This window comes from Globicephala melas, chromosome 2 (genome assembly GCF_963455315.2).
Source record: "Globicephala melas chromosome 2, mGloMel1.2, whole genome shotgun sequence".
NCBI lineage: Eukaryota > Metazoa > Chordata > Mammalia > Artiodactyla > Delphinidae > Globicephala > Globicephala melas.
Genome location: NC_083315.2, coordinates 172280190 through 172306513, shown reverse-complemented (window position 1 = coordinate 172306513; position 26324 = coordinate 172280190). Strand labels below are relative to the sequence as shown.

General features: G+C 55.3%; 1 protein-coding gene across 1 annotated transcript in view; it reads right to left on the bottom strand.

Annotated features, from left to right (window-relative positions):
• Positions 1–7610: 7610 nt before the first annotated feature.
• Positions 7611–26324, bottom strand: part of CYP46A1 (cytochrome P450 family 46 subfamily A member 1) — a 34209-nt gene continuing 15495 nt past the window's right edge. Inside the window, exons 6-15 of the mRNA XM_030883389.2 lie at positions 20964–21102; positions 20146–20256; positions 18409–18559; positions 18169–18231; positions 16030–16102; positions 13421–13505; positions 12703–12813; positions 9386–9474; positions 8543–8609; positions 7611–8349 (exon numbers count right to left, since the gene is read on the bottom strand). Of these exons, the coding sequence (XP_030739249.1) occupies positions 8179–8349; positions 8543–8609; positions 9386–9474; positions 12703–12813; positions 13421–13505; positions 16030–16102; positions 18169–18231; positions 18409–18559; positions 20146–20256; positions 20964–21102 (1060 nt within the window). The 3' untranslated portion in view covers positions 7611–8178. The remainder of the gene's footprint in view (positions 8350–8542; positions 8610–9385; positions 9475–12702; positions 12814–13420; positions 13506–16029; positions 16103–18168; positions 18232–18408; positions 18560–20145; positions 20257–20963; positions 21103–26324) is intronic.

The window sequence follows — 26324 nt, the reverse complement described above, 5'->3', positions numbered from 1 at the left end:
CTGGAGAGTGACAAGGGACCCTGGCAGGGGCTGGAGATAGTAGTGACCCCAAGGAGAGAAGAAAGTTGATGTTTGTGAAAGGGGAGGCATACAGGGCTGGGGAAGCCAGGGCAGGATTCCTGGAACAGGGGGCAGATGCTGGTGGTGAAGGGTCCACGAGCCTCAGAAAAATGAGAGGGGGGTGGAATGGTATTCCAAGGCATCTAGCAGCTCTTCCTTTGGCAATGAGACCTTTCCTAGCCTGGAGACCTGGGGAGTAGAGGCAGGAGGGGCTCCTTTCCAGAGATGGGGTCGGGGGAGGGCTGTAGAGTCACACCAGCTGTCAGAGAGAACAGCAAAGGAATTCAATCCATGTGAGATGGTTCTAGGCCTCTTGGCCTTTGCCTGTGGGGTTCCCTTGGTTAGGAATTCCCCGTCCTCCTCCCCAGTCTCCTTCTCTGGGAAGCCTTTTCTGACTGTCCCTAAAGGCAGGTCAGAGGACCCTGCACTCTGCTCTGCAAATTCTGACCTCACTGTGGTTAGTGCCTGGTCCTGGCTGTGTCTACCTCTTGGTTGGCTCTTGCTGTTATGAACAGTAATGAGCTCACTGTCACTGGAGTTATGTAAGCAGGGCTGGACAGCTACTGTGTGAGGACACAGTGGAGAGTTCAAGCATCAGGTGGAATTAGATTAAATGGCTTTGGAGTCCCTTTAGAGTGACTTGTCCTGGTTTCCCTGGACATTTCCCTGTTTTAGCCCTGAAAGTCCTCATGCATCCTGGGAACCCTCAGGCTCAGGCAAACAAGGACTGCTGGTCATCCTGGGTCTCTCCTAACTGAGATTTTTATTTTAAGTGAGAAAAAGACAAAGAAGGACTGGATCTGTCTCTGGAGCCCTAAACCCCCAGCCACTGCAACCCAGAAATCCTCCCCCTCCTTCTGCACCAGCTAGATGTGATCCCAGGACTGGGATTCTAGGCGTGAGTGGAAACCTAGCTGCCCTGTGCCTTGGGAGGGCACACAGGAAAGAAAGGAGGCAGGTCAGCAAGGAGAGAAGCAGCTCTTCTGGGCGCCCCCTACCTGCAGAGTGGGGAGGAGTCTCTCCCACTGGGTCTGGAGGACTAACGAGATAACGCTGCAGCTGGAGCACCACAGGTGGCAGCTGTATCTCTACTGAGGGGCTGGAACCAGGTGGGACCCACGTGCCCAGGCCTCCACCTTACGTTTCCCCTGGAGCTGCAGCGGGAGGGCATGAGAGGGTTCAGACCTGTCTCGCTGTGTGTCCTTGGGCAGGTCATGGCCCCTCTCTGTGCCTCCATCTCCACAAGGGTGGAGCATTTATGAGAACCTCGTGCACCCAGGCCTGGGCCAGGCTTGGGGGCAGGGAGAACCCCACAGAGCCCTTGCCATAAGGCACACATGGCCCCGCGGGGCCTCGCAGGCTGGGCTGATGGCCCCATCGCGTGTGTGTCATCTCCGGCAGCATGTGCTTGGGGCTCCCTGGGCTGGGCCCCCAGAGGAGCACACTGTGGAACCCACCTCAGGGTGCCCCCCGAGACCACAGAGGCCAGGCCAGGTACCACGGGTGTGCCCAGTGCTGGACGAGCAGCGTGGCTGCAGAAAGAGCGCCACCAAGGCACCTGGACTTGCAGGCAGAGGACTCCACCGTGGCCACTTCCAGGTGGGGCTGCAGGACCAGGGCTGGGGGAGCGTGATATCAGATGAGCCTGGGTCCAGGGCCAGCTCCGCCTGCCCTCCCTGGGGACTGGGACGAGCCACCCCTGCCTTGGTTTCTCAACTGGATACGTGAGAGGTGACGCCTGTGGGGCCCTCAGACAGGACCAGCACCGGGGCGTAGACCCCCTATGGGCACACTCCACCTCCCCACCCGGCAGCCGTCTGTCTGCCCCTGAGTCCCACCCGGCTGGAGCCGGCTCCCTGTGTGCAGGCCACTTCCTCTTCCTGTCCCTGGCCCCAAGTACCTTCCTGTTTTCTTTAGTGTGGGAACATGTATTGAGGAAAAAACAACTCGATTCTTCTTCCCCTGAGCCCACTGCGTGTGTGTTCATGAGCGTGTGTGTGACAGTGTGTGTGTGTGTGTGCACCTGCGTGCATGGGAGCGTGTACACGAGTGTAGGGGAATGTGTGTGTGTGTGTGCACATTCCTGTGTGAGCATGTATGTGCGTGTGGACTTGGGGGGCGGGTACCTGTGCACCTGCGCCCTCTGGCCCCTCCCAGCCTATCCTGCAGCCCTGATTGCCCAGCCCAGGGCACCTGTCGTGTCCCTGTCACGGGCACCGAGACCTGGCATGGTCTTAGCTCACAAGCGTGTGATGTCATTTCAGCCATCCGGTGGGCATCCGTGATGGGCAGTGGCTGCCGGGGCCTGGGGGGAACGTGGGCGCAGCCTCCTGGGGGGCTCTCGGGCACGTGGGCGGTGGCGGAGGAAGGGCAGGGCAGGGCGCAGGGCGAGCGGAGGCGGTCAGGGAGGAGCAGGCTGACACCTGGACGGGCAGCCGGACACCTGGACGCCCAGGGTCAGGTTCAAGGTGGAGGAGAAGCTCCGGGGAAGAGCTCGGGGTGCCGCGGGGATGGATGTGGCGGGAGATAGGGTGAGGGGGCGGGCGGGCTGCTCCTGTGAACTTGGCAGCTGGCCAGAGTCGGGGTGCTTGGAAGGGAACGGGGGTAGGAGGTGCACATTTCCTGGGTTTGCTCTGAGCTGGGGACCCTCCCAGGCCCTCCCCAACATCGTGCGGTCTCAGGGGAAGCCATGTCCCACTTCACAGGGGAGGACGACCACGAGCCTCGCAGTGACCGCTTGTCTGGGGACCGTGCGCTCAGCGACCTCCCACACCCCACTCGCTCCCCCGTCAGCACCTGAGTTCCCACTGTCCAGCCAACCAGCGCCGATGCTGGGAGCAAAGTGACCCAGGAGGGAGGGAGGGTCAGGCTGGCCTGATCAGAGGGGGAGGGCATGGGAGCCTGGCGGGGTCAAGGTGGACGCCCTGCTTCCTGCGGGCACCTGCTCTCCCCACATTCACACAGACCCCAGCTGGGTCTCAGGGGTTCCGGCACCTCCTCCCTGCTGGACACCCCATCTTCCTGGGCTCTCTGCTCCATAAATAGAGGCAGGAAAGTTTCAAACAAGGAGCCTCACCTGGGGCCTTGGTGACCATGACTTGAAGAAGGACAGAGGATGTCCCCGTTGGATGGACCTGCGTCCCCTGGGTGTGTGGCCTTGGACGGGCCACCTGACCTGTCGGGGTTAGGATGGGGTGTGCGATGCACAGCCAGGGCCGAACACCAGGTGTATCCACCTCCTTAGCTTAAAACAGACACCTCCTTTAACAGCTCAGGTCACGGCAGACACACACCCAGATGCACGCAGCCTGAGACACGCAGACACGGACGCTGAGACCCGTATGCACAGCCTCACATGCGAGACACAGAGATACACAGAGACAGGGAGACCCCAGACACAGAGATATATGGAGAGACACAAATGGACACACACTTGTGGGGCTCACACACGCACCCATGGGCTCACACATACATAGGGCTTACACACACACACACACACACACACACACTCCAGTGCAGCTCTGGGAGCTGGTTTCCCACACCCGGGGCACCACCATCCAGCCCAGGCACCCTAAGCTGATGGCTGCCTGGGGGCCTTGGGTGAGCCTCCTGGTCTCCAGGCTCCCGGCCAAGAAAGAAGCCTGAGAGGCCCGTCAACTGCACTGGGTATCCCTGGGGTGTGAGGGCGTGGGCAGCTCCTGGGTTCCTTGGGGCAACCCCTCACCTCTAGGCGCAGGCCAAGGAGCCGCCGTCATTTGGTGTGTGCGAGGGGCGGGTGGCCCAGGGGACGCAGAGCTGCTGGGGAGACTCTGGCCTCCTCCTCAGGCTCCTGGGCTCACAGCAGGGGCGAGGCCCCCCAGAGACAGTGAGGCCCCACCTCTCGGGGCCCTGTCTGTAGAAAGGGGCCTGGGGTCACAGTACAGCTGGGCCTGGGGCTGCCCAACACCACCATCACGGATTCCTCCTCAGCCAGGATGCCAGGGCCGCCCGAAGGGCCCTGCCCCCAGGCTGGGGATGCAGGGGCTCTGCCACGGCTGCATCACCCCCTCTGCCCCCCAAAAGCTGAACCAGCGGAGCTGGGCCCAAGGACCGGGAGTAGGGAGGGGAGACAAGCCCTCTGCCGCTGCCTGCCTGGCATTGGCCCTGGGACCCTCCACACCCCACCTGGGAGGCCGGGCTCCTGCATGAAAGGCTCCAGGACTCCCCACCTCCCACCCGGCCTCACCGCCTTGAGGTCCATGGAGCCTCCTGCAGGGCAGGCCTGGGGCCTGGGCATGGCCAGCTGGAGGCTGCCTGTGGGACCGCCGAGAGTGGGAGGCTCCGGGCCTCCTCTGGCCCCATCCTCTGCCGTGACCCTCAGGCCCCCCGCCCTGGGTGTGACCACTCGGCCTGGCTGGCTGGCGCTAGCCCACCAGCAGAGGCTGCCTAAGGTGGGCAACACCAGGAGGGTGCCCATGGTTTCCTCCAGTGGGAATAAAGTGCGGGAGAGCCATGTTCTGGGAAGAATGAGTGTTTTTAAAGCCCTAGACCATCTGTCCCCATCCCAACCCTGATTCAGAGAAATGTCCCTCCTCTGCAAGTCTCCTGTCGCCCGCCAGAAATACCCCAGTGTCTGCCCCCTCCCCCGGTTGGGGTTATTTTTGGACGTCCAGGCAGAGATGCCCAAGGCTGTCTGGAGGAGCCCAGGGTGAAGTCTGGGCAGACGTGCATTTAGGGGTTCGAGACCCCCCTTTGGGCCACATACTTATCAGGAAGCCACCAGAAGATGCGGGATTCTCGCCTCAGAGGGGAGGAAGCGTCCACACAGAGGGGGTGCGACGCAGAACGAACCCCTGGCTTGAGCCCTCTCTCGCCCCTCCCCTGAGGTCACCTCCAGGTGGCCATCCCCTCTCGTGATCACCCAGGGAACCCCACACACACTGTGCTTGTGGGGTCTGCCTGGCTGGACCTACTAGGGTAGCGGACACCATACCTACTCGGCCAAGACAACCAGGAGGGGCTGAGCCCCATCCAGAACCTTCCCAGCAGGGCAACTAGTTGTGGCCCTCTGCCCACCCATGCTGGCTGCCACTGAGGCCCAGCAGGGCCGCCAGGCAACCCCAGAGCCAGCCTCCAGTCCCAGCACCCAGAGCACAGAGGAAGAAAACATCCCATCTGACCATGGCTGGGCCAAGCTTCTCATCTCCACACCAGCAGACGAGGCTCCTGAGGCCACTCCCCACCCCAGCCTCCCCACCCCAACCTGAGGGTCCCCCATCACCAGCCTCCAGACCCCTGGGTCCGAGGGCACCGGAGGTGACTTCCGGGGAGGTGTTAGAGCAGCTCAAACCTGAGGGATCGGGGGACTTGGGTGAGTGTGCAGGCTGGAAGCTTCCTGCCCGGAGTGAGATTGTAGCCCCACCTCACCTTGTCCAGGTTTACAGATGCGGGGGCGGGCTGGGAAAGGGCCATCAATGCCCGAGGTCCTGAGGGAGGGAACGGCAGGGCAGAGGGGACCAGAGAGACCTAGTGAGGCAGCAGGAAACAGCCTGACGCCATACTCATCTTTGGGCATTTCTCCACCGCGGGACTTTTCTTGCCAAAACTGCCCCTTCCAGGTGAGTCCAGACCTCCCGGCTCGTCCCACTGCGGGTCTGCCGGCATCCCACCACCGCATGCGGGCCCACCGCCCGGAGAGGTGGGGGGGGGGGGAAGCACCGAGTGATCGCTGCCCCCCCACCCGCGTGGCAGTGCCCCTGCCGCCCCACCAGCTGCCTGACCCTCGCCATGCCTCAATGCCCCATCTGTGAAATAGGGACCGTGATGCCCGCCTCCCTACTCCCATCCCAGTGGTCATTGGATGCCCCAGACCACCCGCGCCTCTCGCCCTGACCCCTCCTCCAGGAGGCTGGGCTTGCGTCGCCTCGAGTCCCTCCCCCTCCGGACCTCTGGACCCTCCGAGGGTTGGGGAGGCACCGCCCACCCTGCCTGCGGCGGACCCGCAGTTCTGAGAGCTGCGCCGGGGCGCCACCGTGTGGCTCTTCTGGGAACTGCACCGCCCGGCCTCCTCCTCTGGACGTAACAGCAATAAAGGTGCCACCGCCAGTTACAGTTTACAGCTGCTGAGTGTGCAGCACTGACGCTGAAAGGCTCTGTGCTAAGCACCGTCCACGTAGAATGTTCTTAATTCTCCCACAAACCTTCAGATGCGGGGCCTGTTATTTGTCCTCCCTTACAAATGGGGAAACTGGGGGCGAAGCCCCATAACCAGTGACAGATGGGGTAGGATTTGACCCCAGGAGGTCTGGCTGCAGGACCTTGGTTTTAATCCCATCCATCTTGCCTGGGCCCCAGGGGGTTGGTACCAGCCCTGTGCACACTGAGGTCTCCTGGGGGGGGCGCTTAAAAGGAAAGGTTTCCAGCCCAGCTGACCTGATCCAGCTGGCCCAGACACACCCTTCTCAGAGCCACAGGAGGTTCTGGCCTCCCCACCCCACCCCCAAGGCAGGGAGATGGGAACAGAGAGGGTGGAGTGTAGCTTGATAAGGGCCCAGCCGAGCACTCAGGTCAGTCCGGGGTTGCGGGAGTGGGAGGACCCTCACTCGGCAAGGAACCTGCAGCTGCAGAGGCGTCCCAGAGGCCAGACGCCCAGCCCAGAGGCTCAGATGCGACTGCGCTCGTGGGACCCCATGTCCAGCCTGGGCTGGGAACGCAGCCCCATCCTAGGGCAGAACACCCACCTGTGTTGAGCATGCCACTTCCTCCCCTGAGCCTCAGTTTCCCCGTCTGCTAACTGGGAAGACCCCTCGGAGCTGTCGTTCAAGACCGCAGCAGGGGCTGAGGAGCTGACGTACAGGGGCCAGTCCGGATCTGTGCCCTCTCAGGTATGGTGGGGGGACCTGTCCGGCGCACGTACCCCGGGCAGTGGGCCAGCTGTTCCTGCATGATGACGAACTCCCAAGTGCTGAAGGAGAAACAGGCCCTTTCCCTTGGACAGGCCCAGAGGACATGGTGGGTCCAGTACTTCCTGCCCCTTGGCCACCCCTCAGCCTCGAGGAGGAAGGGACGGCTTCCTCACCCACCCACCGCCGCGAGGGTTACGGTCTCAGCCCCTGGGCCCGAGCAGCCTCCTCTGCCCAGGTCAGGAGGGGCAGCCCTGTGCCAGCAGGTGCACAGGTGCAGTGGGTGTGAGGCCAGGCGTCCACACTCAGCTCCACCAAGCTGCCCTCAAGAGAGATCCTGGGGGCTCCATCCTATGTGAGGCCCTCTGGAGTGTCAGTGGCCTTGTTGGGAGCAGACTAGACCACACAGGCCCCAGGGCCCCCAACCCTCTCAAATCAAGCTCTCAAAACTGCCCACAGTCGCAGCCTCACCCCCCAGGAGCATGGCCTTGCATATAACATGGGGCCCTCCTGGGAACCTGGGCCGTCTTCTCCTGACATGGCATTGTCTGGGCATCTCCAGGGGCAGCTTCCAGAGCTGCCTCAGCCCTTAGGGAGATCAGTCTCAACAAGGCACCCATTTTACAGATGAGAAAATGGAGGCCAGAGCGCCCCGGCCTGGTCTGGCAGTTCATTCATGCAGTCAACACATTTATTTATTGAGCATCGACTCTGTGCCAGGTCCTGGGTGGGCACAGGGGGCTCAGAGGTGAATCACACGCAGACTCTGCCCTTGAGGCACTCACAGCCTGGCAGGACAGTCGGTCACATCGAAGGACACTCATGATACAGTGTGGTCAGTGTGGTGCTAGAGGTAGCACAGGTGGCCAAGGGAGCACAGAGGAGGAGCCCCTGGCCCAGCCGGGGGGTGGCAAGGGGGGGCTTCCTGGAGGAGGTGACACCTGAAGAGGGCTTTAGGGAGTGAGCAAGAGTTAGGGTGTCTGGCAGAGGGCGTGGCCTGTGCAAAGAGGTGGGGGGAGACAACAGCACATCTGGGCGGCAGCTGGGAGATGGCAGGCTCTGGTCCAGGAAGGGCAGCGGAGTTAGCAGGGGACGGAGAGCTCTCAGGGCTGTGAAGCAGGTGGCGGTGCGCAGAGGGCCCGCTGGGAGCCAGTGTGGAGGGCGCTCCCGGGGAAGAGGGCGGGGGAACAGCGTGGGCGCGGCCCTGGCGGAGGAGTCCGGTCCTGCACGGGTCCCCTCAGCAGGGCGGGGGCGGGGGCGCGGGCTGCCAGCCCCGAGGCTGCAGGGTGCAGAGCACGGGGTCCAGCGGCTTGAGTGTGGCCTGCTCCAGCAGCCGGAATCGCTGCCCGGGCACCAGCCGGAACTCCAGCCTCTGCAGCAGCTTGGCCATGACCACCTTCACCTCCATCTGTGCGCGCGGGGGCGGGGTGGGGGGGGTCAGTGGTGTGAATGAGGGAATGAACAGCAAATGCCACAGCTGCCTGGGTCCCCAGCCCCCAGCCCCCAGCCCAGGGACCCAGAGCAGGGCTCTGAAATGCTTCCTGGACAAGACGTCACCCCGCAGTCACTTCTGGGCAGAAACCCCAGCGCTGGCCCCCTACCTGAGCAAACTGCTGCCCGATGCAGGAGCGGGGTCCCAGGGAGAACGGGAAGTAGGTGAACTTCGGCCTGCGTGCGGGGAGAGAGGCGTCAGGAGGCAGCCCCGCGACAGTCGTGACAAAGCCAACCTTGTGATGACCGGCTTTGGGCCAGGGCTGGTTTTCGAACATGCTAAAGACATCAACAGCTTACTCGGCTAAGCTCTGGGTCAGCATTGCCTCATTTTATCCTCCTTTGAGCCTTCCGGAAGGAGCTGTTATTATTCCCATTTCAGAGATGGAGGAACTGAGGCTCAGAGAGGCAAAGCAACACCCCCAAGGTCCTACGTCACTTACTCCACTTATTCAGCCGGTCGCATGCCCAGCTCTGGGCAGTCTGGGTCTGGACTCAGGCATCTGTCCCCTGAGCCTGGCTCTCCTCCCCACCACTGCTTCAGTACTTGAAACCATTCACCCCCACAGCCACCTCTAGAGGGAGCCGTTGGTATTCCCATTTCTCAGATAGGAGCATCAAGGGGTGGGGGGGCAGGGATGCCGTCACTTGCCCAAGTCACAGGCCTTCCCAGTATAAGGGACTGGTTATGAGCACAGACTTTAAAACCAGTCTGAGCTGGGCTCAAACCTTGGTTCTTCCCCTTCCTGGCTGTTCGTCCTTGTGCAAGTTACCTAGCCTCTCTGAGCCGTGATTTCCTCCTTGTAAATGCGGGTAGAGTGGGGTTCACAACTCCCTCGCAGTGATCTGGAAGGCTATGTGGGCTCAGTGAGCACAGGCAGCTCAGACCAGAGGCCGCTGGGACCAACCTCTCACCAGGTCTCCACTTGTGGACAGCTTGAAGAGAGACTTACTTGGGTGCTTTGGGGCTGAAGCGATCTGGGTTGAAAGTCAGCGGGTCCTCAAAGTATGTGTCCATCCGCCCCATGACATAGGTGCTGAACTGCCGGGCAGAGGATCTGCTTGTCTCTGGCTCCGAGGATGGGTCCCCTCGAACCTCCCCAACCTGCTGCAGTCACCCAGTGGGGAGACTCGGAGCAGAGTACCCCCTCCCGCACTCCCCACCCCTGCTCTACTCCACCGGCCCATCTCCCCACCCACACATCTCCCCACCCATCTCTCTACCTGGCCATCTCTCCACCTGCCCATCTGGACCAGTGCGGAATTCCACTGGCCCCTGAAAAGTCTCTAAGAGGAAGAAAGGGGGCAGCCCAACGTGCTGCCAACCAGCTGGGCACGCTACATCATCCCATGCTTGACCTCACCCTACGGGGGGAGCTACAATTATCCCCATTTTACAGATGAGGAAACTGAGGCTCAGAGGTTCATGACTTGCCTGAAGTCACCTGGCAAGTAAGCGGCCAAAATGAGAGGCAAACTCAGGTCTGCTGCGAGGCCATCTTTCTCTAGATTCCCGAGAGCTGGTATTATTCAAAGTTTCTCTTCAGCACAAGGCTTGCTTCAGCGGGGTGGGGGTGGGGGAGCCGCAGAGCCCCACTAGCCGTTCACCTGCACACCTGGTGCCTCCTGATTGAAGTTGATGCTCCATGCCCTGGCCCCCAGGGGCCATTCATGCCCCATAACTTGGGCCCTGGGTGCTGACCTTTGCACAAAGTGTCTCCCCAAGCCCGTGCTGCCCCTGGTTCTCTGTGTGAGAGTCTAGGGCATCCAGGGCTGGAGGGGGCGCCTGGAGCTGAGTGGGAGCCTAAGACCAGGAGGGGTCTAAGGTCAGCAAAGGGCACCTACTATGTGCCAGGGGTTTTTGCCAGACACGTGATGTACATTATCCTGTATTATCCTGTCGACTCAGGTACCATTATCCCATCTTACAGGGATGGTACTGAGGCCTGGAGGTTCAGGGTCTTCCCTGAGATGACCCAGCCAGCAGGGAGCAGGGCCGGGATTAGAGCCTGGGTGTGCCCACTCAAGGTCCACGGAGTTGCACACGTGGGTTAAGAGTCAGCCCCAGGGCCTCGCCCTGCCAGATGCAAGGGCGTTCTGAAGAGATGGTCGTTAAGGCAGGTGGTATTATGGGTGCAGGATGTTTTAAAAAAAAATAAAAAGTACAGATACGGAATTCCCTGGCGGTCCAGTGGTTAGGACTCCACGCTCTCACTGCCGAGGACCCAGGTTCGATCCCTGGTCTTGGAACTAAAATCCATGGTGTGGCCAAAAAAGAAAAAAAACAAAGAAGCACACATGGATGAAGGTTTGATACGTGCTGGAGAGGGCTTGATAGAGCCCTGGGGACGGGAGACTCAACAGGTGGGACCGGAGCACGTCTTTCTCCTATGTAAAAATAAACATAGGTTCTGTCTGGGGCTGAACTGCATCCCCCTAAAATTCACAAGTTGAAGTCCTAACTTCAGAATGTGACTGCATTTGGAGATAGGCTCTTTAAAGAGGTAATTAAGTTAAAATGAGGTCATCGGGGCCCCTAATCCAGTATGACTGGTGTTCTTACAAGAAGAGGAGATTAGGACACAGACACACACAGAGAAGAGGCCAGGTAAGATGGAGGGAGAAGATAGCTGTCTGCAAGCCAAGGAGGGAGGCCTCAGAAGAAACCAACATGCTGACACCTAAATCTTGAACTTCTGGCCTCCAGGACCATGGGAAAATAAATTTCTGCTCTTTAAGCTACTGTGTCCATGATGCTTTGCGATAGTAGCCTCAGCAAACACAGACCCTTACCTCACACCATACGCAAAATCATTTTCAGATAGATAGGAGCTTAACTTTCAAAAGTGTAAAATCGGTAGAAGACAATGTAAGTGAATACTCTTCTGACTTCAAAGCAGGGAAGAATTTCTTAAACAAGACAAAACAAGATAACTAACCACTAAAAAATTTAAGAACGTCAGATCATTAAAAACAAAGACACACCACTGTCTAGAGATGACATTTGCAACACATCTACCTGATAAAAGATTAACATGTGAATTTGTAAAGACAAATCTACATAATAATAAGAAAAGACAAAGGACCCAAGAGAGGGAAATGAACAAACACCTCACAGAAGAGGAGAAACAGGGTAGGGCTGCCCAACCTCACCAGTAGTCCGGAAAGTGCACATCAAGACCACAGCAAAATACTTTCCTTACACTTATTGAACTGGCAAAAAATAAGAAATTGGCCCCTACTAAGTGGTGAGGCAGACAAGGAACAGATTCTCTCTTACACCGCAAGGGAGTGTCTGAACTGGCAAAGCCACTTCGGAAAATAATTTGTCCCTAGTTTATAAAGTTGATCAGTAATCTGTCCTACAACCCAGCCCTCCCACTCCTGGGCACACACCCAAAAAACACATCTGCACATTGCATCAGGACACAAGGACAGGAAAGCTGACAGCGGTAGCTGTGCTCATAATGGCAACAAGCTGGGACCCTCTCAAATGCCTGTTGACCCCGGAATCAATGTGCAATAGTGCAACTCACACGGCAGAATATTACACAGCAGTGAAAACGGATGGCCTACAGCCACACGTGGAAATCTACACTATCTTAGTAGACATTGGATTGAGTCACAAAGCAAGTCCTAGGACATATTCTCGTGTGGGCGTGCGCACACACGAAGGCGAGGGAATGACAAGCACAAAATCCAGGAGAGTGACAGCTTTTGGGGGGAATCAGGAGAATGATGCCTACATAGGTGGTTACGTTCTCGTTTTGGGGGCAGGTGGTGGGTTTGGGGAGGTCACTGTGCATGAATGGAGCCTGAATGAATGGATGAATGAGGAAACAGCCAGAGGAAGAAAATGTAAAGGAGAACGGGGTGGGGTTGGGGGGGGGGAGAAAGTCAACCTCAGGGGGAGGAGGGGCCATGGAGAGAGAAGGAACTGGGGCAAATTTGGGCCAGCTCTGGAACTGGGCACATCCCATTCTGCCCCTTGCTGGCTCTGTGACCTCAGGAAAGTGACTTAACCTCTCTGAGCCTCGGCAGCCTCAGCTGTAAATGAGGCAGCTCCCTTTCAGAATCATCCGCTGTAATCTTACACTGGACAGTGGGGTGGGGAGAGAAAATTCATCACAGGGTTACAGTAGGACTCAAACAAGAATGCACGGGGAGGCCAGGGAGGATAACGGGGCCACGGACTTCAGAGGAGTCCCTGACCTCAGCGGACAGCCCCGAATTGACCAGCTAGGGGCAGGCAGGCAGGGCCCCCACGCACCAGGAGCGGGGTGTTGCCGGGGACTCGGATCCCATCGATCAAGGTCTCCTCCTCCAACAGACGAAAGGTGCCCCACGCTGGAGGGTACAGCCTCAGCGACTCTTTGAGGACCTGCAGACACCACACGGGGAGATAACGAGAGACATCAGGAGACCCCATGGAAAGTGCCAGAAGCATGTCCCGAGCCTCTGCTCCATTTCACGGTGCTGAACGTGCGCCCACGGCCGAACTGGGTCCCTGACCCCTGCAAGGTTAGCCTCTTCTGCGTGTCCAACCCCTCATGTGACAGAAGGAGAAACCAAGGCCCAGAGGAGGGGTTGTGCAAAGCCACAGTGCCAGAGACCAAACCAGACCAGAGACCAGAGCCAGGCCTCCCTCTAAACCAGGGCTCCCACCATCCCGAGGACTCTGGCAGCTCGAGGAAGGCCTCCTCCTGTGCTGTGCTGGGGGTTGGAGGGGGGTTCTGCTGAGCCTGGCCCCCAGCTGGGAAGCCTAATGCTTGTGGAACCCAGGCCTAACTGGGTTTTACTAACTGGGCTGGTTTCCATACTGGAATCACCTGGGAAACCGTAGCCATGCTGGGTCCCCAGCGACTCAGTATCATTGGTCTGGAGCAGCCTGGACATGGGCAGTTTTTTAACCTCCCAGGGGATTCTCAGGTGCAGTGACGTTCAAGAACGCCCACCTCTGCCCAGAAGCTTCTCCCCCATCCCCACACCTGGGACAGGTACTGCAGTCTCCCCAGGTCCTCGCAGTCAAGGTGCCTCTTGGAACCGATGACCTCGTCCACCTCGGCCTGCAGCCTGTCAGTCAGACAAAGACAAGTTCGTCTCCAAGGAGAGATGCCCCACGTTAGTTTTAAGAAGGGCGGGCTGGGAGGAAGCGTGAAGAGAGAGGCCTGGGGCTTCCCTGCTGCACACACTGCTCCCCAGCCCCCGTTCTTGAAAGAACCTCCCAGTCCAAACGCAGACGCCCGGGCAGCTGGGAACTACGTTCCAGGCCCTTGAGACATTCACCCGCTGTGTGTGCTGCTCGGAATCGGCTGTGGGAAACAAACCACCACAGAACAAGGTCTTTGCAAAAAGATGCCTATTTCAGCCCGGTTCACAGCAGCTGGAAACAGCAGAAGGAGCAATGCAGGGATGCAGGTACAAGCCTTAGGACGTGCACCGTTAGAGTAATATGCAGCCGTACAGGTGGACCTGGACCACTTCCCACCCATGATGGGGTCTTTTGTCAAAAGACAGAAAAAAACAAGGCTGGTGAGGGTGTGGAGAAATCAGAGCCCTTGTGCACGGCGGGCGGGGCTGTAAAGTGGTGCAGCTGCCGTAGAAAATGGTACGGAGGCTCCTCAAAAGGGCTTCCCTGGCGGCGCAGTGGTTGAGAGTCCGCCTGCCGATGCAGGGGACGCGGGTTCGTGCCCCGGTCCGGGAAGATCCCACATGCCGCGGAGCGGCTGGGCCCATGAGCCATGGCCGCTGAGCCTGCGCGTCCGGAGCCTGTGCTCCGCAACGGGAGAGGCCACGGCAGTGAGAGGCCCGCGTACCGCAAAAAAAAAAGTTAAACACAGAACTACCACGTGATGCAGCAATCCCACTTCTGGGTAGATGGGTCTCAAATAGATATTTACACACCGACGTTCACAGCAGCACTATTCACAATAGCCAAAAAGTGGAAGCAACCCAAGTGTCCACTGATGGATGAATGGATAAACAAGATGCGGTCCATACATACAAGGGAATATCACTCCGACTCAAAAGGGAAGGGCATCCTGCCACTTGCTGCCACACGGATGAACCTTGAGGACATTATGCTGAGTGAAACAAGCCAAACAAAAAGGACAAATACGCTATGATTCCGCTCATATGAGGTCCCGGGAGGAGTCAGATTTCTGGAGACAGGAAGTTGAATGGTGGTTGCCAGGGGCTGGAGGGAGACAGGGAGTGAGGAGTTAGTGTTTAACGGGGACGATTTCCGTTTGGGATGCTGAAATGTTCTGGGGATGGATGGTGGTGAAGGATGGTGGGGATGGGTCCACAACAGTGAGAATGTACTTAATGCCACTGAACCATACACTTGAACATGGTTTAAATGGTAAATTTTATTATATATATGATATTATATATGATATCTATATGATATACATATATACACATAGACACAATATTAAAAAAAACTTGGGAACTTGGGAAGAGGTTGCAAAACTGTGGGGCAATGTTTTGATAATATACTTGGCAAAATTCAGTAATTGATCATGAACTGTCACTGGGTGGGGGGGCACACAGGTGGATTTATCATTATAATCATTATTTTAACTTTTCTGCTTTTTTCCAAATTTTTAATAAATACTATTATGTATTTTTAAACACCCATAAGCTACAGTTGACCCTTGCACAACACAGGAGTGAGGGGCACCGACCCTCCGCACAAAGATCCGAGTATAACTTTACAGTTGGCCCTGCGTGTCCGTGGTTCCACATGCACGGATTCAACCAACTGCGGATCGTGTGGTGCTGTAGCAGGTGTTTAGTGGAAAATATCCATGTGTAAGTGGACCCGCACGGTTCAAACCCTTGTCGTTCAAGGGCCAACGGTGTTATATTCTCAGGCAATCGTTCAGTCTGCCCTTTCCTGCTGGTGATGACAACCGCTGCTCTGATGGACCCTTCCCCATGTCCACGGAGGTCCCACCCCCAAGCCTGTCGGCGGTATTTGCAGAGCGCTCTTACATTTAGCTCAGCCCATCTGTGCCACAGTCCTTGAGGGACACTGTTTGTATTTAAGGAAACCAATGGCCCAGCTCAAATGCCATCTCCCCAGCAATGCCCTCCTTTGTCTTGCCAGCTGCAGACAAGCGCTCCCTCAGCACTTTGCTTGGAATTCTGTTCAGTCCTCAGTGCCAGCCCCTGGCCAGGCCCTGAGTACATCTTGGGAGGGAAAGAGCCACGGCCCTGCCCTCTTGGAGCTTCTGGTTTCATGACTGAAATAGACTCAAAGCAAACAGTCCCGGGAGAAAAGGCATCTGTGAGCTGGGAGGAGGCTAGGAGGGGAAACAGTGTGGATGCTTCAGGGGTCTAAGAAGGCCTCTGAGGAGGGGGAAGAGGAAGGGGGAGGAGGACGAGGGGGAATTCTCCAGGAGAAAAGCAGGAAGAGGAGCTTCTAGAAGTAGGAGCAGCATGTGCAAAGACCCTGGGGTGAAGGGAGGCAGGACACATTGGAGGGGGCTCAGCCGTGGGAGATGGGAGCAGGTGGTCCCCTAGGAACAAGACATCAGATAAACCCCTTCACCAACGTCAAGGGGAGCCCCCCCATCTCCCCTCCTCGTACCTCGCCAAGATCTCCGGCTGGCGCGACAGCTCCATCACCGTGAATGCCAGGTGATTGGCAGAGGTCTCGTGACCTGCAGGAAAGGAGGAGAGCGGAGGCTCCACGAAGCCTACGGGGCTGCCGCTGTCCCAGCCTGCCTGGCCTCTGAGACCCCAAGCCCCTGGCGGTAGTTCAAGCCCTCACTTCTCCCCCTTGGCTGAGCCAGACGTACGGATACGAGGGAGACGCCTGTCCACCTCCGCGTTCCTGGTGCCACCTATGTTGTCAAAGAAATGGCCTTCGCCCCATGCATCCGTGTCTCACACCCTAAAAGCCCCTTGCTCCAACCATCCTTGTGCCTTGCCTGGCCTGGAGGGATATTCGTCCCCATTTTTCAGAAGAGCAAGCTGAGGCTGAGAGGAATGTGTCCCTCTTCGGTCACACAGCAGGAGGCACAGAGCTAGGACTCAAGTCAAGCGCAGCTTTCAAGCCCAAAGCCCATGAAGCTGCGGGCACCAGCCCCTGAGGTCTGGAGACGGTGCATCTCCTGTCCCGGGGACCGACTTCCCAGGTGGAGAGGGCTGATTCTGGGTTCCGGCAGGATCTGGTCAAGTTGATAGCATCAACCCCACCCCCACCCCGGTTGGCCAGGGAGGGAGCCGAGTTGCACCACTTTCCTCTAAAGGGGTAGGGAGCTTAACAGGTGGCAACCACTGCCAGCCAGGGGGCCCCAGGGGCTGCTCGAATGCAAGAGAAGGGCCTACACCTTCCAGCAAGTAGGTGCTGGGAAGGAGGTCCAGCTGCTTCCAGGGCTGGAATGTGGGCAAGTCACGGCCAGGGGACCCCAGAGGGGAGGCCGGGCAGGGGAATCAGAAGTGGCCGGAAGTCCCAGCCTGGCCCTGGCTCTGCATTGCCAGCAGTGACTCAGTTTCCTCAAAGGACAATGGGAGGAGAGACGCAGCTGTCCTCTCCCCGGCCCCTTGCGGTAGGGGCACAGGGCTCGTGGTAGGCTGCGAGGGGACGTGAGGGAAGTTATTAAACCCCAGCTGGAAGGCTGGATGGACATCTCCATTTTACAGATGAGGAAACTGAGGCCCAGGCTACAGAGCCGGCCTATGGAAGAACCACAACCCGGACTCGGGCCCCTGGCTCACAGCATGAAGACCAGCCAGCCTTCATTCGGCAAGCTCTTTATCACATGCAGAAGATGGTGCCCTGAAGTCCTGCTCCAGCCCTACTGCTCCAGGTCTCCTGGGCTATCTGCGAATGTGACCCCCACCTGGAGGGCCCTCTTCCACGCCGTCCACATGGCAGACCCCCTCCCCCTTCGTGACCCTCTCGCAGGGGAGGCAGGCTTCCTCCTCTGAAAATCCACTGCCCAGCAAGGCAATTCTGTCTGTCTGTCCACCTCCACAATCAGACTATGAAGTATCCCTCCTCTTGTTCATCTCTGTCTTCCCTGTGCCTGGTCTTCGTTCATCTCATCCAATCTTTATGAGTACCTACGGCACTGGGCCCTGGGAATACACAGGTGAGCAAAACAACATAACCCCCGGTTCACTGAGCACGCAATGTGCTGGGGGAGACAGACCTTAGCGAACTACACCGATAAACATACAACTTAACACTGTGAGACGTGTGGGCAGAGAGGAGCTCTGGGCGCCATGGGGAGCTTCTAACTGGGGCCTGATGAGTCTGGGCAATCCCTGAGGGCTTCCATGAGGTAGAGACACCTAAGGGATTGCTGAAGGGTGAGGAGAAGTTTTCCAGGTGAAGGATAACGCTCAAGAAATATTTGATGAGCAAATGAATAAGGTCGCTTAGCACATCTTCCGGTGCTAGTGTACGGAAGGTCTCGGCATAAATTTTGAGTGAGGCAGAGACTTGAATTCAAGTGGTCAACCTCTCCTGAGCCCAAAAAGGCAGCTTCACAAATCCTCACGATCGCCAGCTCCAGAAGCAGGTGGGAGGCCACGAAGGCAGCCTCCTGGGCCTCGCCAAGCTAAGAGAGAGGGCATCTGCTCCCCTCACTCCAGCCCCCCAGTTCCACAGCAGAACTCTGCTCAGACTGTCTAAGAAAATCTCTGAGCCAGGGTTTAAGCCATCCACGGTCCCCTTCACTCCTGCTCTGAACCTTTGGTGGCAGCTGAAGCTACAAACCAGCAATGAAGAAGGTGACGAAGTTGTCCAGCAGAATCTCGTCGTCCTGGGCCCCCTCTTCAGCTGAAAGACAAGGCGAGTCTCAGAGCCCCAGGAGGAGATGCCGCCTGGGACACTAAGAATCCTGGTCTCCTCCCCACTCCCCGCTCCCCTAGAGCCAGACAGAACCAGCTGGAGTCAACTGATGGGGGGCACCCTCGCTGCCTGGCCCTCCCAAGGCCCTCGAGGGAGCCCTGGCACCTTTGAGAATCTGTGTGAGGATGTCAGCAGGCACGTCCTCCCCCCTCTGCAGGGCCTCCCGGCGGCGCTGGACACAGTCCTTGCCAACCTGACGCAGGAAACGCACGCTCTCCCGGACCTCGCGAAGCTGCTTCCACTTCCCCGGCATAAACTGAATGAGAGTTCCAGCTCAGCGTGGTGGACTGGACACACACTTTCCCTCTCCCCTGTCCCCCCAACTCCAAAATGACTTCAGAAATCCACAGCGGCACCGGCAAGCTGGGAGGGTGGAAGAATGTGAGAACATTCTAGAAAAGATCAAGTAGCCAGGAGACTTTATCAGAATGATGGGCTATGGGGAATTCTCTGGCGGTCCAGTGGTTAGGGCACTTTCACTGCCGGGGCCCCGGGTTCGATCCCTGGTCTGGCAACTAAGATGCCACAAGCCATGTGGCCCAAGCCCAAGCACTGGCTTCCCCTTCCTGCCCCAAATCCCTAGAAATGATGGGAAAGACGCCTTAAAGTGTCCACAGAGCACTGGAAAATAAGAAGGGATTCCTGAAGGATGGAGGCAATTAGGATCACATCGAAGGAGGAAACTTCAGCCAGAGGGAAGTAGAGCGAAATTAACTGCTGAAAAGGTGTGGTGGCATCAGGGGACTCTAAGCTCAGAGTCTGAAGTCCCAGGGTACAGAAGGGGGCCCTGAGCATCTGTCTGGGAATCAACTCAAGTACTGTAGCGGAGCAGGACTCTATGGGGTCTTCCCAGAACAGACACCCCCCACCCCCATGTCCTCCGCCTGCCTCTTGTCTATAGAAAAACCTTAGCCTCCTAGGCCTTCCCCGAGTTCCAAAGAGTGAATTTAATCAGAGAAGGGGAAAATGCAGAAAGAAAGGGAAACAGTCCAGCAAGACAAAATAATAGTTCAACTATTAAACAAAGTCAAGAATCTTTAGTTCCTCCTCAAGGGCTACAGAGAATATTCTGAGCCATGTCCTTTGAGCTGTTTTCCAGATACTGAAGCCCCCACCAGGTGGGAGAAGTTAACTGTATGCTGCGCACCAGCACGTAGACCCCAGACTGGTTGGAACCAGAAGGTTGATGATGTTGACTCCCGATTACCTCACCACCAAGTAATCAGAAGATTGTCCACAAGCTAATCACATACCCACACCCTCCCTCCACCCCAAACACACACCCCCATCTTTAAAAACCTTTCCCTGAAAGCCTTCAGGGAGTTTGGGCCTTTTAAGCCCTAGCTGCCTAGACTCCTTGCTTGGGGCCCTGCAATAAATGCTGCGCTTTCCCTCACCACAACCCAGTATCAATATATTGGCTTTACTGCGCGTGGGCAAGCAGACCCAAGTTCGGTTTGGTAACAGTGCCACCTTTCCCCCTTCTTCTTCCTTCATGCCTGGAACAAGGAGGCGATAGCTGGATCTGCAGCAGCCATCTTATAACAATGAGGTGATGTGCTAGAGACAGTGGAACAGAAAGACAGAAAAATCCAGGAATATCTGACATTGTGGGGTCAGCATTGCCGTCCTGCTTCAGGATCATTTCACATGAGAGAAAGATTTACTCCTAATTCACTTAAACCACTTCTATTTTCAGCCTCTACTTTAGGGGATGTATGCAAATCCTAACTGATTTGCAAGTCACTTCAGACATATCAGAGCTCAAAACCCATTCTGAAAAACATCACAGGAGGAAGTTCTCCAGCAAATGAGGACAAGACAAGCTACGATGGCAGGTACCTTTGCCAGAGTGTTTCGGGATGCACTGATGCCCTCCAGGATCAGTTTCACTTTCCGGGACAGAGGCTTCTGGGCACCCAGCAGCATGCTGGTCTCCATCCCAAAAGCTGCCTGGGGGAGAGAGAAGGGCAAGGTCATACGTGGGTGATGGGAGGACTGAAGACCCAGGGCAAAGCCTGAGCTAAGGGTTGTGTGCACCATGTCATCGACTCCTTACAACAACCCATGATAATCCCGAACGTGTGGGATGTGGTAGGATTAAGTGGCACATAGTAGCCACTCAACAAACCTTGGCTTCCTTCCTTGACAAGATGCATTTCCCCTGAAATGCAGCCTTCCTTGTGTGTCTCTTTCACACCCAGTTTCCCAGTGAATTGTTGAATGGTGACGACTTCACTCACTGTGCCTGAACTCCATCCTTAACCTGGGTTGGGGGTTATCTGGGCCACTGCTGAGACAGCCAGGGTGAAAAGTCAAGCAATACCCCGCGGGGGCTGCTGAGGGGGAGGTAGGCTTGGGCTGGGAGTCAGGCAGACCTGAGATCCAGTCCTAGTCCTGCCACTGACCAGCCAAAGGCCTGTCTCCGCATCTCTTTGTGTCCATTTCTAGAGAATGAGTTAGGTAGCTCCAACCTCACACTGTTGTTTTAAAAGTTCGAGGAGATAAAACAGATGACCCCCCCCCCCAGCCCAGAGAAGGGGCAGCTTATATGTGGAGAAGTGGGGAGAGGGGAGGGAAGCAAGCAGGAAAGAGGGAGGGAAGAAGTACCCTCTGCCCGTGTGGCCCTCCCCACGGCCACTCCGCCATCCTCCCATCACCTTGGCCAGGATGTCCATGGTGGTGCAGGTCAGCATATCCTGCATGGACACCGGAGTCTGCCCATCCGCCTTGGCTTCCAGAATCTCCACCAGTTGCTCCGCTTTCTCATTGAATGTTTCCATCAAGCTAACCAAGGAGCTGAGGAAACAGCACAGCCATCAGCGGCCACTGGGACCAGCCCAGGGCTGCGGACATCCTGTGCCCCCCTTTCTGAAGGGAGACCAGTGTGCAGAGTGGAGGTGGGGGCCCCTCCCAGCCTTTCTGGTCTCCCCTTAAGACCCAGCTCACAGGATGGGGCTGCAGTAATCAAACTAAGCCTTGGATTTCACCAGCCCCCTCCATTCAGGATGGCCACTGTCCCTTTACCCTTGTTTTAATGGTTTCATGGGTCCTCTGTTTGCCACTTGGCCCTTCAACTCTGACCCCAAAGAGACATGGCAATGTAGAAACTCCAGAAGACAGTGGGAAGGAAGGGAAGAAAGGCCTCTGGGGCCTCTTAGAGTCCATGAAGTTTCCCCTCCAACCTCTTGGTTGCACTGCCCACTCTCCTTACCTGCCCTGCCTGGGGCCACCATCTGCAGCCTTTTGTTATCCCATTTCACTCTCTGTCCTTGAGCAATCATAGTGCCCAACCCTACACAGAAGTGAGTCCTCTGACCCAGAGCTCCCAACCCACAGCGCCCCCGTCCCGGGACAGCTACCTGGCTTGTCTGCCTGGCACACAGCTTAGAAAGAGGTATGGAAGGATATGCTCCAAACTCACAAAAATGGTATCCCTGAGGGGTGGAAAGGGGGGAACTTGTCCCTTTGTACATTACATATTTCTGGATTTTTACAAAAAGAAAGTGCTGCTTTTGAAATTAAAAGTCATTTTTAATGTTAGCAATCTGGGTAAAGGGTATAAGGGTGTTTTTTTTCTCCTATTCTTATTCTTGAAACTGATCTAGAAATTTGAAATTATTTCCAAATAAGAGGTTTTGAAAAACAGTAAAGAGAGCAAATTGGGGAAGAGAAAAAAAAAAGAATAACTTTTTTAATTAGGAAAGACTATCCACTCTTCGCTGCCGATCAGCCAGCCCTGCTGTTTCCCAGCTCTAGCACAGGCCCCAGCATCTGTCTGGTCACTGCTGCTCCCACCCCATGCTGGCTGCATGTCTTGTTCTCTGTGGCCCAGGCATATAATGAAAGCACCACTCGAATCTGGTCCCTTGCCCACCTAAAATGCTTTGAAGCACCCTGTTGTGAGGGAGGGTAAATCCTCACCTGGGCCCAGGAGGCTGTCTGCTCTCGTTCATTCCCGCCTGCAGCCCTGCTTTCCTGTTACAATGACCTGTTATCTTCTCCAAAGCCCAATGCTCCTTCCCTTCTCAGGGCCTTTGCACATGTTGTCCCCTCTGCCTGAGCTGTCTCCCCTCCCACCCACCATCCCTATGCCTCATAACACCTTAACATCTGCCCTCTCTCCAGGTGGACACACAAATGCCACATCCTCAGGGAAATGTCTCTTAAGCCTAAGTAGTCCCAATATATGCTCCCATAGTACCCTTGACTTCTTTTCATAACACTTACATGGTTTGCAAGTATATATTTATTTGCAAGATTCTTTGTAGTTGTCTTTTTTTAAAAAAAAATCACATACAAATTGACTATTTGGATCCCATGCGCTGGTTACCACACCAGTACTGAATCCCTTGCAGCTACTGCAGATACAAAATATTGGACTGGGGCTTCTCTGGTGACGCAGTGGTTGAGAGTCCGCCTGCAGATGCAGGGGAAACGGGTTCGTGCCCCGGTCCGGGAGGATCCCACATGCCGCCGAGCGGCTGGGCCCGTGAGCCATGGCCGCTGAGCCTGCGCGTCCTGAGCCTGTGCTCCGCAGCGGGAGAGGCCACAGCAGTGAGAGGCCCGTGTACCGAAAAAAATATATATATATCGGACTGGAATGTTAGCGGTACAGTAAAATCCCAACCCCTTGTCTTTTTTTTTTTTTTTGCGGTACGCGGGCCTCTCACTGCTGTGGCCTCTCCCATTGCAGAGCACAGGCTCCGGACGCGCAGGCTCAGCGGCCATGGCTCACGGGCCCAGTGGCTCCGAGGCATGTGGGATCCTCCCGGACCGGGCACAAACCCGCGTCCCCTGCATCGGCAGGCAGACTCTCAACCACTGCGCCACCAGGGAAGCCCCTTTTCGCATTTTTTAAAACGTCTTTATTGGAGTACAATTGCTTTACAATGGTGTGTTAGTTTCTGCTTTATGACCAAGTGAATCAGCTATACGTATACACGTTCCCATAACTCCTCCCTCTTGCGTCTCCCTCCCACCCTCCCTATCCCACTCCTCTAGGTGGTCACAAAACACCGAGCTGCTCTCCCCGTGCGATGCGGCTGCTTCCCACTAGCTGTCTAGTTTACATTTCCTTGTCTTCTATGGAATGATTGGGAGCAAGATTTTCAGTAAAATTAACATCTAGAAAAGCAGAAACTGGCAGTTCATTATCACGATTTTATTAAAAGTATATAATGATGTTCTCTGTGGATAACGGCTGGAGGTGAAACTCACCAGTGGTTCCTATTTTTTTCCTCAGTAGTGAATTCGGATTAACCAGGGGTCACTGACACTTTCATAAACACAGGAATCTCCCAAAGCTTCTTTCATGCAACTTTGTGAATTTTGCATTTCCAGTAAAATAGTCATCGCTTAGCTGGCTACCTTATTGTGAAACTAAAAAATAAGAATATGTGGCGATGGCTGCATAACAATGTGAATGTACTTAATACCACTGAACTGTACACCTGAAAATGCGCAAGATGGTACATTTTATGTTATGTGTATCTTACCACAATTTAAAATTTTTTAAATAAAAATGTGAAAGCACTTAATAAAATGTAAAGTGCAGTTCAAACGCGAGGTTCAGGGGCTTCCCTGGTGGCGCAGTGGTTGAGAGTCCGCCTGCCGATGCAGGGGACGCGGGTTCGTGCCCCGGTCCGGGAAGATCCCACGTGCCACGGAGCGGCTGGGCCCGTGAGCCATGGCCGCTGAGCCTGCGCGTCCGGAGCCTGTGCTCCGCAACGGGAGAGGCCACAACAGTGAGAGGCCCGCGTACCGCAAAAAAAACAAAAAAACGTGAGGTTCAGTGTAATGGAGAGGGTCAACCAAAACAGTGCTGCTGGTATTTATATCATGAGCACTATGGGCGGCCGTCTGGTTAGAATCTATGTCCTCCCATAACCTCAAAGCTTCCTGAGGGTGGGACCACGTCACCTTGGTTGGCCTTCATAACCCTGGCACTTGGCACAAGTATTCATTAAATAAATGCCTCCTTCTAGTCTATTCCTTTTATCATTCCTGGCAACTTTCCAGTAAGACCAAGACCGCTCCACGTATTCATTCTATGGACATTCCTGGAGGGCTTGTGAAGTGCCTGGTGCCGTGCTGGGTGCAGGGGTCCAGGAACAGGGTACATCTTCTGCCTTCACGGACCCGAGGTCTAGTGAGGGAGGCAGATTGAATGAGAATCTTTGCAGTGGATGTGACAAGAGCCATCATGGAGACATGAACTCAGTCTTGGAAAGTCAGGAAACAGTTCCCCAAAGCAGTGACATCTTAGCTGGGTATCAAAGGAGTCAGAGGAATTTCCTGGGGTAGCACGGAAGGCAGAGAGAATGGCAGCAACACAGGCAGAGATGCCAGAAAGAGCCCAGCGTTTCCAGAAAGGTGGAGATGAGAGGGTCCAAATGTTGGAAGGGTCTCAGGGGCAGACTAAGGGGGAGTGAGGTCTGACCTTCATCTTTCAGATCATAGGGAGCCACTGAAGGCTTCAGGACAGAGGAGAGATGTGGTCAGATCTGAGTTTCAGCAAGATCTCTCCAGGGCGGTCAGGTGGATGCATTGGAGGAGGGAGACAGGAGGCGGGGAGGCCAGGGAGGAGGCTGTGATGAAAGTCTAGGTGAAAATGTTTATACGGTTGTCCACAGACTACATACAAAACAGTAACTTCACAGTGGAGAAGCCTGGAGGCTCCCTTAACCAAGAGAGCAGTTAACATCTCCAACAATGAGACAGATCAACACATGCTTCCAGATAACAATGCCCTAAGGCGGATACAACATTACTCCTGGGCCATTCCTGCCAAAAAAGGCACAACCTGAGTGTAATTGAACAGAAATAGCAGACAAACAAAACTGAAGGATGTTCTAGGAAATCGGCCTGTAATCTTAAGGTCAAGAAATTTAAGGAAAGACTAAAAACTGTTCTAGAATGAAGGAGGCTAAAGAGATATGGTAACCGGTACTTCCCTGGTAGCGCAGTGGTTAAGAATCCACCTGCCAATGCAGCAGACGTGGGTTCGAGCCCTGGTCTGGGAAGATCCCACATGTCGTGGAGCAACTAAGCCCGTGGGCCACAACTACTGAGCCTGCTCTCTAGAGCCCATGAGCCACAACTACTGAGCCCACGCACCAAAACTACTGAGCCTGCGCTCTACAGCCCACAGGCCACAACTACTGAGCCCGCGTGCCACCACTACTGAAGCCCATGGGCTTAGAGCCCGTGCTCTGCAGAAAGAGAAGGCATTGCAATAAGAAGCGCACGCACCACAGCAAAGATTAGCCCCCGCTCGCCGCAACTAGAGAAAAGCCTGCGTGCAGCAACGAACACCCAATGCAGCCAAAAATAAATGAATTAATTTAATTAAATTACTTAAAATAAAAATAAATAAATAAAGAGATACGGTAACTAAACCTGACACATGGACCTGGATTGGATTCTAGACAAGAATACAAAAAGCTGTCATTACACAAGTGACAAAATTTGAATATGGATTAGATAACAGTATTGGATTAATGTTAAACGTCCTCATTTTGATAACTGAACTGCAGTCATGTAAAAGAATGTCCATGATCATAGGAAATACACACAGAAGCATTTAAGGGAAGAGATTACAATGTCTCCAACTTACTCTCAAATAACTTAAAACACACGCACTATGCAAAAATGTATATACACACACACACAGAGAAAATTATAAATATATTTATATATCCACATAAAGAAGAAATGACAAAACATATGGTGATTTAAACGATAAACAATTAAGTGGATCTGGGTAAAAGATAGACAGAAGTCCCTTAGACTATTCTGACAATTTTTCTGTAAATTTGAAATTATATCAAAATAAAAGATTATCTCCCTCAAAATGTTAAACATAGAATTACCATATGACCCAGCAATCCCATTACTATATACCCAAGAGAAATATATCCACCCCAAAATGTTGATAGCAGCATTATTCGCAATAGCCACAAAGTAAAAACAACTTAAATGTCCATCAACTGATGAATGGAAAATTAAATGTGGTATGT